Here is a 12,207-nt window from a genome sequence, read left to right as displayed (position 1 = left end):
TAATGCCTCTGAACCAGATGGGGAAAATCCAACATCTCTTTTTCTTAAGAGCCTTGGCCTGATAATACAAGCATTTACTCTAATACAACTACATTATATGATAAGTAAGACATCAATAAATCTGAGAAGACCAACTTTAATGATGAGCCACAAAACAATATTATGCAATACAAGAAATAAATCAGAGGCCCATGAATAATATGTATCATATGTATATAGCAAAAAAACACTTAAAGAGGGAAGAAAACTAGTCCTCCATGAAATGCATATGTAATTGGAATATTTTAAGTGTTTTAAGTGTTTTTGCCCATACAATATATGTCCACTTTCTCATCTGGTTCTTCCAGGTCCCTCTCTTTGTCCACTCTCTCTCCATCCTACTCTCTCTCTCTCTCCATCCTCCTCTATCCCCCTCCCTCTGTAGTATGACCGACAATCACATACAAAACATTTTGTAATCAACTAGAAAATATATAATATATATAATATATATATATATATTATATATATATAATATATATATATACATATAGTAGGACTACTGTGTTTTGTTTTCTCTTTTATTTATAATATGTATATATATAGTATGTCTTATAGGCTACCTAGCCATTTTCTCACCTTGTTCATCTTGCTCTCTCTGCCCTTCTCCCTCTCTATTCTCTTCACTCCTTTGTGCTGTCAACCAAAAGGCAAATGTAATCAACTAATCAACAGAGAATGTATCGTGTATGCTAACAAAGGTTATATATTCACCTATTTATAACATCTGTGAATATGGGGTTGCTATTCAGTGCAGTGGGATAATGTTAAAGACTTATCTTATCTTTCTCACCTGAACCTGGCTGTTTTCTTTAAAAAAAGAAACGTATATCCATCTATGGGGAAACAGACTGTGAGTCAGGGTTTGTTGTTCCAGTGTTTCAGTTCTGATATGAATGAGTCTGATGAGCCGTCAGGTCGAATTATTTATTTTTCATTGGCATTGACAGTTAAAAAAAAGAAAGTGTCTGGTAGGGAGGTAACTGCAGCGGCGGCGCTAGGCTATTTTTAGCAGCGCTCAAGCCGTTATGGCAGGCTATTAATAGCACACTTTAAAAACGCGTTGTAGGCTACTCTAAGCTACATTTGCCTATAGTTAGCAATTTGTCTAACGCACAACAAAATTGGACTCCGTGGTGAATAAGCTAGGCTAATTCAGATATAATTGCCATCATTGTGATCAGGGAATCACAGATTGGTTCCACAAATACTTCACCTGTAGCCTACTTAAACGTGTTTATTCGATTAGATTTAATTTTCACTCCATTAGCCATAGCCTACCTTTTCAGTGGTTGAAAGTAGCCACACTCTGACGACCGTTCCCCAAAGTTATCTGCGCAGACTGAACAGTAGGCTGAGGCGCCCTCGTTCAGGAAATCACAGATAGGCTGTTGACTTTAGGCTACAACTGACCTGAGCCTGTTGTCATTTATCCTATTCCATCGCTAAAATCTGGTTTGCAAAAGTAATAAGATTTGAGCACTAAACAGTTTCACAAAATCACAATGATAAGGGGATCAGGGGTGCTGAGATGATTTGTAGGGGTGCTTCAGCACCCCTAAAAATGGCCCAGATATCTGCTAGCTACACCGGATGCCCCAAAATATTGGCTGTTGACCCCAGAGGCTAAGTCATCTACAGACCGATAGCCAGTGGGTTCCGACATTGCACCGCCCCAAAAATTGTAGTAATGATGTAGCAAAGGTGCTTGTGGTTGTTGAATAATGTATCATAAATAAATAAATGTTCTTCCTTAAAATATGGAGAGCTTAAGTGAGTACACCCTTATGTTAAATTCCCATAGAGGCAGTCCGATTTTTATTTTTAAAGGCCAGTTATTTCATGGATCCAGGATACTATGCATCCTGATAAAGTTCCCTTGGCCATTGGAATTAAAATAGCCCCACATCATCACATACCCTTCACCATACCTAGAGATTGGTATTGGGTACTTTCCATAAAATCATCTCTCTATCATCTCTTTATCAGGATGCATAGTATCCAGAATACTATGCATCCTGATAAAGTTCCCTTGGCCTTTGGAATTAAAATAGCCCCACATCATCACATACCCTTCACCATACCTAGAGATTGGCATGTTTTTATGTCGGTTAGCCTAATAGCTGGTTTGATTTGCATTGAGAGATGATTTTATGGAAAGTACCCCATGCCAATCTCTAGGTATGGTGGAGGGTATGTGATGATGTGGGGCTATTTTAATTCCAAAGGCCAAGGGAACTTTATCAGGATGCATAGTATCCTGGATCCATGAAATAACTGGCCTTTAAAAATAAAAATCTGCCTGCCTCTATGGGAATTTAACATAGGGGTGTACTCACTTATGCCCCCTGTATTTTAAGGAAGAACATTTATTTATTCACGATACATTATTCATTCACAAAGAAAATTGGTATCCTTAAAGGTTGGATTTTTCCAGATTTTTTTAATTAAGGCATTAGGATCAATTTCCAAAAGATGATTTTTTTTATTCCTCTTTTTAGTCAAATTTAGCATGGGTGTACTCATTTATGCTGAGCACTGTACAGAGATAGAGAGAGTAGAAAAAGTACAATCCTGAAGCTATGACAACAACTCAGTATTTTTTTTAAAACACAGCTCCTAGCAGAGCCATCCACCAAACAACAAAATCCACTGAGTTAAATAACTTCCAATTCCTTATGTTCCAAATGCCTTTTCTTCAGGCTATTCCAGACGTGGGAGGAGAGGAGCCTAGATCATAGGGACTTCCTATGCCATTTCTGACAGAGTTTGGGGAACTGTCAGAAAAGAAAAATTAAATAGACCTGTATGATCCAAAAAACATAAATCATAAAGTGCCTGAGCCAAGGCAAGAAAACAGCCAGCAATCTGAGATGTATTGACATGTTTATGTTTTCACATTTTGTGGAATATGTAGAATGTCTTAGTGTATTTTCTCTGGGTCATATGGAGCTGTCACTGAGTCTCCCCATGTTCTGCTGACATAATTATAATATGCGCTTACATTATATAATCGGTGTCCTTCTCAAACTCAATATCAGCTCCATAATTGAGTATTTTCTGGTTATTTCAGGCATGAAAGACAGTGGACAGTAATGAGAGCAGGCTTTGCTTCTATAGGCAAAAACTTCTGCAGTGGATACAAGCCATATTCAGTGGATACATTATTCAACATGTCTTACATAGAGTATTTTCCTTCATGTTTCATTTGCGACATCTGTCATATCTGGATTAATCTCCAACTCGTCTGATGGTTCTTCAAGTCAGAAATGTCAGTTAAAGAGAAAATAGTCCCAAATGGCACAACGTTCTAAAATTTTAACGCTTTGAGATCAAATGACAAAAATTATTTTCCTTCTTTCTTTGCATATGTAATATAAATGTGTGTGTGTGTGTGTGTGTGTGTGTGTGTGTGTGTGTGTGTGTGTGTGTGTGTGTGTGTGTGTGTGTGTGTGTGTGTGTGTGTGTGAGAGAGAGAGACAGAGAGAGAAAGTAAAAGAGAAGCCTAATTCAGCTTGAGCAAATTTTGACTCTTGGCAATATTGTCTGATTTCTAATACTAATACTTTTGCTCATATAATATTCGTTCACTCATTATTTCATGCTACTTCTGCCAAGAAAATGTATGATTAGTGGCAAGTAAAAAGCACTGACTGAAATGCAGATGGACAGAACAGTGTTGTTTTTATAACACAACATCCTATAAATACCAATGAAAGGTTTTCTTGCAAATGAAAGGATGTGAAAAGGCGGTGCATCTATCAAGTCATATTCTCTTCAGTTTAAGCTTTCCTCAAATCCCATTGTAATAGATACTGACAATGCAGAAGTCAAAACCATTACTGATAACCTGGTTACAGCTTAAGCATAATTCATGGTTAGAATATGAATATGTATGACTTTATACTGATGGATTATGTACTGCACTCTCAGGCATATTATAATCATGAGAAAACTTCACAGCTACAATTGTACTGATTTTCATTTTCTTATTGGTCCTTTATGAGCTGAGTAAGTCCAGGAAACTTAGCCATTCATATCTCATGACAAGCAATATTTGTAATAAGACAATGGTCTCAGGGCAGGAAAGCCACTTTGCTCTTCTAAATACACAAAGTGGGTGGACTGGGGAGATGTACTGTATGTGCCAGCAAGGAGCCAGTGGCTGTTACATTCACCCAACAGAGCAACAGAGCAAGAAAATGTTAAATAATGCAGAAAATTGAATAGGCATTTTGGTTCTGAGAGTATATCCGTGTTCTTGTGTGGTGAAATGCATGGATGTGCATGGTGGAAGACATTCTACTGAGAATCGAGCAGATGTTGAATTAAATTTCCTGCTGGGCTCACATCACAGCAGGGACATAAAACCCATAAATCACAGGAAATCAAGGACAGAGACTCATAATAAAGTCACAATAATGAAGAGATGAGCCAAGAAGCTCATGATAACTATTATCTTTCATCACGGTTTGGCTCAAAGACACTCTTTCTCACATTTACGGTTTTCCATACTCTGTCTTTATAGGTGCAACCATCAACTGACATACAACACTCTGTTATCAACCTATTAGTTCAACAGAATCTGACTTCTGAGCACACACGCTTTACAGTCCATCATGCTATTTGACAATTAAAAAGATGATTTTTGTGTTCAACAAAGTTATACATTGAACCAATAATTTTGATTAACGAAACTATCAACTCCATTGTAAGCCCTACATTTAGTGCAGACTCAACAAGTGCAGGCTGTTTTTAAGTTAGAACTTTTCACAATGACCAAATAAACAATAACCAGTAACCTGCAGTTTAACAAATTACAGTATATGATTGTTCACCACATTTAGTTTTAAGATCTTTCTTTATGCACTGGATTACCTCCTCAACTTTCTTCCTGTATTTGATCCTGTTTGTTTGATTACTTTGTTTGGATAATAGGGACAATTACAGGGACTAAAAACGGTTTCAGTGAACCTATAGGCATGTGGTTATTGTTGGAAGACATAATTGAAAAAAAAAAAGTTAAGGAAGCTTAGATTTAGGCACTTTCTTCTTGCACTCTCTTAATTTTCTTCCATCCTCTAATCACTCTTGAGGCCTGACATATCTCTCATCCCTCTTTTTGTCTTCCATCTGCCAAGTTTCGAAAATTTGGAAAAGCTTCCAGTTCACATCTAACATCGGGGCCTAACGCATCTGGATGGGAGGTGCTCTCTGTGACAAATGACCTCACAAATAACTCTGATAGAGAAAAGACAAGGTCTCAGTCATCTCTCTCTGTCTCCACATGTCTCTCTGCCTGCCTGTGTCTGTCTTTGAGTCCTTGTATCTGTCTCTTTCTCCCTTACCCCTCCTCACCATCTTGCCAGGGAGAGAGAGCGAGAGAGAGATGCGATCATCAATCTTATCCACCAATCTTTACCATCTCCTGACACTTCATCTCAGAAACCTCTCTCCACTTGATGTCTGACTAAATTAGATTAGAAGACTGCTTTGTCAGGGGAGAGAGAGAGAAACCCTGGAAAACTAATTTAGGTTCCACTCACACACTAAAATGGAGGCTGACACTTCCACATTGTATACTGTGATAGCTGAAGCAATTTTCCACACCTATTGTAGATCAGATCTCATTGAATGAATGAATGAATGAGTAATAATAAGGATGCTTGCAATTATCAATTTCCAGATCATTTTTCTGTAGTTTTATATTCTATTAAAATCTAGCACCCCAATCAACTCTGTTGTTTTGGGGGTTAAGTGAAGTAAATCATATGTAAATGGTCACAGATGACCTTACCTAGATCCACCCTGTCAGTAAAACTTAGTTAAAGAAAACATTAATTGTGCTTTAAAATCTGCAGTCTGAATTGTGAACTAAAGCTATTGCATGTATGTCTGATACATGTGGTGAGTGCATACTTAATAATGCACCTGTAATAAAAGTGATATTCAAAATAAGGAAAAAAACGTACCTGCAGTGAAATATAGCTGTAAAACTTTGAAGCTTTATTTTACCATATCATAACATTTTGCCAATTTAGCTGCTCAGAGGCAAACATTTAAATAGTTTCTCCAAAAGAAAAATGTGCACAGTGGCTAAACGCAATAAGGGATTATAGCCAACCGTCTGTGTGCTCACTTTAGGTCTAAATAAGTGTTTTAGATTATATGACTGCACTCTGAGATTATCTGATTGCTTGTGTTCCTTGATTTGTGTGACTCTGTTCTGTTATAACATCACCTGATCTCAGCAATTAAAACACCAACATAACCAAAAAGAATGAAGACCAAAACTAAGAAAACAAGACTCAAGAGATACCCATGTTGCTGTGCTGCTGCTGGATGTGTAAGTAGGCAGTTGACTTAACCTTGATGAACAAAAGGTTCATTGTTGTGAGTTTGTGTTGAAGTCTCTCTGCTCTCTAGTGGTCAAAAATCACTTAAATCAGGCTTAAAGGTTTCCTTAACACGTTCCAAGAGAGTGAAACTGTGAGACACATTGTCGTAGTTCTCTGGCCAGCACAGTGTACTGACTTCAGTGTGTTTCCATACTACACTTACAAGGCTAAGGCTACAAACAGACAGCCACAGGAACACGCTTATACAAAAATACTGACACTAACACACTCACAGACACACAATAACACCCCATATTTCACCCCCTCCCTGTCACGCCTCCAACCAAATTAGATTGTGATTGCTCTTTCTGAGGTCACTTTTAATTAAACTGAGATGAGAACATGACACATGGGATTAAGCCCCATCCTATCAATTCAAATTATAAATTCATAACTAATGCCAGAGCCTATTGCTTTCAACCATGACCTCCATATCATTTATGAATAAGAGCAAGAGGAACTCCCCTAATTGTCTTCTTCGGCAGAGATAAAGAGCAAGACAGGAGGGGGGAAGTGTGTGTGTGTGTGTGTGTGTGTGTGTGTGTGTGTGTGTGTGTGTGTGTTTGCGTGCACTTGTGTGAGTGTGGAAAGGGAGTAGTTGAAAACACATATGTAAGGAAATACATATATTCAATATTGTGCTATAAACCGTTAATACTGACTTGACTAGAAAGAGAGAGAGGGACCAGAGGAGCAGAGAGGAAGTGAAGAATATCTTTTATGTAAAACAATGTAATTGCCGTGCCATGCCCAGGCATCATGAATAATATTTAAATGGACTTGAGAGGACTAGCTACTAATATTTTTAACTGATTGGTAGAGACACAGAGAGCGTACTTAAGTCAGAGAAACATCCCTGAATCTGATAACAAACAGGCTCATGGCTATATATATATATATATATATATGATGCATACTAATACTAATGATGCATTGATATATATATATATATATATATATATATATATATGTATATATATATATATATATATTGAGGCTATCAATCAATTAAAATATTTAATCGTGATTAATCGCATGATTGTCCATAGTTAACTCGCAATTAATGGCAAATTAATTTACTTTAAAAAGGGATATTCATTTATATATTTATTTTAAGTTTTTTAATGCTTTTATCAACATGGGAGCAAATGCTTGAATGGAAGTTGTCTGGACGCTGCAATCATTTTGCGTGCACTGTCAGTGTGCTGACTTTAGAAAGTGCTCAGTGCACGCGTCAGCGAAATGCCTCTCCTCTATTTTCATAACAGTCAAAGCATGTGACCGAAGTTCCTACTGTCGGTCAAAATAATGTGCTGTGACCCCGGGGTAACAGTGATTATGCTGCATTCCATTTACCTCGGAAGCCGGAGCTGGAAATGACGTCACTACCGAGTTAATCACGTTCCAGTAAAACAAGTCGGAATGTTTTTGCTAGCCCGGTTAGCCATTGTTAGCAATACCAGTTGATAACAACTAGGGCTGTCAAATGATTAATTTTTTTTAATTGCGATTAATCGCTGAATTTCTATAGTTAATCGCGATTAATTGCATATTTTATCACATGATTAAAATTCTATTATTTTGCATTTCAGAACAGTTTTTAAGTACATATTAACAATGGAAAGCAAGTCTTACCAGTGTATCTTGATTGGGAATCAAATGAATGCAAAGAAAGTTACTCTATGAACTTGATTTTAAGATTTGTAATTATTTATTTACTGTAAACAAAAGAAAAATGTGTGAATCTGTCATTATTGCACGATTCCTCCAAGTACCTAAAAATCCATATCCTTACTAGAGTCAATGTAGTGTTTAGTAACTCCTAAATAATGTTGATTACTCACTGACGTCCAGTGATCACCAGTTAATGAGACAGCGTTTGCAGCACTTTGCAGCTGTTCCAGTTGGGCTGCTTTCTCTGTGTCGTACAGGCTGTGTATCCGTGAAAACTACTGTCCCCCTCGGCGGCAACGAGACAGGTCAGACAGCCCAGTCTCATGGCAGTTTGTGAAAAAAAACACAGGACTTTCACCCGGGTGAGCGGGGATCGCATCCCGCGTGTGGCGTTTTGTTTCCCATAGTCTTCCTAATCACAACCGTCCTGTTATAGCGGCGCGTCCCCAGCGGCCGTCCCCCGTGGCCGTCCCCCGCGGCTGTGATGCGTCCTTTCCCCGTAGTGTTTTTCCTAAACCCAACCTCCGTCATCCCGTTATTGTCGCGCGTCCCCCGCGGCCGTCTCCCGGCGTGTGAGGCATCCTTTTCGGCCGTCTCCCGGCGTGTGAGGCGTCCTTTTCGGCCGTCTCCCGGTGTGTGAGGCGTCCTTTCCCCGTAGTCTCGTCCCCAGCGGCCGCCTTGCAGCCGCCTCCCAGCATATGAGGCGTCCTTTTCGGCCGTCTCCCGTAGGTGGTAGCTCAAACTTGATGTGCTTCGGTGATATTTTAATTCGGCTTTACACAATGTGCATATGGCTGTCGACTTGTCTACGAGCCGTCCAGGAGTTTTAGAAAATAAAAAGCGCCATTCAGGATTTAATTGCTGCTGTCTTTCTCCATCATGCCTGCAGCAGCAGGATGTGTTACGAGGAAGTGGCAGCTTGATGATAAGTAACGGTGCTGCAAAGGGTCAAAATAGTAGCCTGTTAGGCATGACGCAAAGCCGAGTTAAGTGTAAAATAAATTAATAAATGCTGGCATGCGATTAAAAAAAATGCATCGCATTGCGTCGGCCCTTAATCGCATCGCGATTAACGCGTTAACGCTGACAGCCCTAATAACATTGCATTACATTGTATTTTGTGCATACAAACACCGTAGCGACATGTCAACAGTACTGTGTGTACGACTGGTTTAATGAGACACAAATAAGACAGAAGTGCTATTAAACTGTATATTACTACAGCTTTCACTACTGTTGGTGCACGGAGCAGCCATGTTGGATTTTGAGGTCGTCTTTGCTCTGGTTACTGTGAGGTTGTCCAACTTTCCGAGTCGGAAATCCAACTTTAGGAAGCGTTCCATTTGAAATTTCTTCGGAAACACAACAATGTCTCTGATAAGTGCATCGCTTCCTGATTTCCCAAACTACGCAGTGGCTAGAGGCTCAAATCACAGAACGCATGTGCGTTAATCACGCATCAAAATAATTAGTGGCTTAAAAAGGTATTTGTGTTAACTCGTTATGATTGCGTTAATTTTGACAGCACTAATATATATATATATATATATATATATATATATGGCAGATATGTTGCAGTGCTAGTGCATTCAGTTAAATGAAGTTTGACCAAGAAATCAATTCCAGTCCATTACGAGCTTCACTAACCCACACAACTCTTTTCTATTTCCATATTAATGTATTTAGATCCACAAGATGTGCTAACCTCTCAATAGATAGGGCTGTAAAAGTATTTTTAAGTTAACGATACCTGGTGAGAAAAGCTTTAACTACTGTTACTGGTGTTTTTTACTTTAGCTGTTAACCGGAAAACGTGGGAACAAAAACCTTACCTCAGTGATAAAAGCCTTGGCAGTAGCTGGGCTCATGAACAGCACGGCCCTGCGTAGTGTATCCCTGTAGCGATGAAGCTCTTCCACACGCATTGTTCTGAACAGACTTGTGATCATCATGTTGATATTAGATTCCACCTTCTGAAGGGATACATCCATTCCCTGCTGAGAGGTCCGGTCCAGGAAATCCTCAATACCACGGATATCTGGAGAAAGAGATGGAGATAAAGGTGTGACTATAAATTTGGACGTACACATTCCTCTTTAAGAATTATGCAGAACAAAAGGAGGACAGGCAGAGAGATGGACATACACCTGCTCCCACATACAGATTTAGCACACACATTAAGACCATAACTGATCACTTTACACCATATTCTCTTCAATAGCTGATTGTTTATCTCTTTGCACGAATAGGTTCAGTATATATCTCAAATCATATATTGAGATATTGGTGAAATATAGGATTTCTATCTCTGCTACGCTACTGCTAAATTAAAATAATGACCGATTTCAAAACCATTACGGAAAGTCTTGACAATATATGAAAAAGAAGATCAGTAACTTTCTTTAGCTGAACAAAACCAACTCTGACATTGATGGTTGTGTTCCTTAATGACTAAAAACTTTGACCAGTTCACTGAATATATGCAAGCATTTGTATTCTGAACTAAGAAGCGCAAGAAAGTAAGACCAATGCACAATTAATGTTCTTAAATTTAAATCTCCAAATGGTCAAACAAGTGATGCATTTAAACAAAAAAAATTTCAATTGAATTTCATTCAGATATGGTCAGGGCTTTGTTGTGTTGAATATTTGTGAATATATGTGCCGTTAGAACAGGGCCACCAAGTGTTTTTACTGAATACACTATACGTGTATATTCCTACCGGGACACTAAGAGAACAAATAATTCATGACACTGTTAAGAGTTTACCACTGTAATTATCTCTATTACGGTAAAAGTTATTTTTTTATGATAACAAAACCAGGATCCTGGTGTCAGTACTTGCACAGCCTGGAGTCCTCTATTCTTAATGAGCTACATTGCAGGTCAAGGTAATCCTAATTAAGGCACTTTGGTTGAAAACCACGGCTAATGATGTTGGAGGATGTGTGTGCATGCGCGCCTGTGAGTGTGTGCAGTTATGTAAAGCAACTACTAATGATGCATTTGATATGGAAAACGGGTGACACTGCCGTCATTGCCAGTGTCATGACTGAGCAATTAACTGGATTGATTAGACTTGTTAAGGGCAAGAAGGCTGAGGCGATGGTGTGATTGCATCAATGCCAAATTTTGGAGGTTTAACAACGTATTAAGAGAAGAGACAGCATGCAACAGCATTGATTCAGAAATAAATGAATTTGGAAAGAAGACAAACTAAATCCTGTGCACACATACAATATCAAGAATGCTGTGAGAGGTTAAGCAAGGACAGTGGGAGACATTTTGACATTTTAACAACATGGCATAGCGAGTAAGAACATTACAGCAAAGTTAGAGCAAAGTTACACTCTCTTATTTCTCTTGTAACATTTTCTTTCACACTTTCCTTTCCCAAACATGTACACCGCAGCACAGACATACAATACACACATACAGATGCACAAATCCAGAGGACAACAGCTGGGCACCCAATCTGTGTACAAGGAAGTTGTACATTTCAATCTGTGCATACATGCAGATGTGCATGTCTTGCTGTGTTAGCATAACATATAAGCAAGTGCTACATTTTAGCTTGACAAAATAATTATTTAAAAAGATTAAGAAGATTATTTCAGTGTATCCATGTCAACTCTTGTGGGTTGTCTAATAATTGTGACCTTGCTGTTGTATCTCTTGTGTTTGTGTGTGATGATTAGTAAGGTACTGTAGATAAGCAAACAGATCGACATCGAGATGACATCTTTAATGACCAAACAACACAGCTCTAATATGTGCGGGAGCATAGAGTTATCAAGCCATTAAAGGCTAATTACTATTATTAATTAGCAGAAATAATAATGTGTGGTTTTTGTAGTAATTACTGTTCAACTATATTATCATTGGCAACAGAATCATCATCACCAGTGCTGTGACTCCTAAGCTACATACTGTAACATGAATCAGCTGTAAAAAAAAATAATAATAATAATAATACTGAGCGGCTCACCTTTTCATCAATAACTAAAGTACATACAGACAGGCTAATACAAATTTAAGATAACATGTAATATGGGATATGTATGACATCCTCACAATAATCTCAGTACATGCAGT

At 38.4% G+C, this 12,207-nt stretch overlaps 1 protein-coding gene across 1 annotated transcript in view; it reads right to left on the bottom strand.

Moving 5' to 3' along the window:
- grid2 (glutamate receptor, ionotropic, delta 2) overlaps nt 1–12,207 on the bottom strand; it is a 248,700-nt gene that overhangs the window by 220,726 nt on the left and 15,767 nt on the right. Inside the window, exon 2 of the mRNA XM_078250909.1 lies at nt 9,944–10,149. Within this exon, the coding sequence (XP_078107035.1) occupies nt 9,944–10,149 (206 nt within the window). The remainder of the gene's footprint in view (nt 1–9,943; nt 10,150–12,207) is intronic.

Source organism: Sander vitreus, chromosome 5 (genome assembly GCF_031162955.1).
Source record: "Sander vitreus isolate 19-12246 chromosome 5, sanVit1, whole genome shotgun sequence".
Lineage (NCBI taxonomy): Eukaryota > Metazoa > Chordata > Actinopteri > Perciformes > Percidae > Sander > Sander vitreus.
This window is presented reverse-complemented; position numbering and strand designations above follow the sequence as displayed.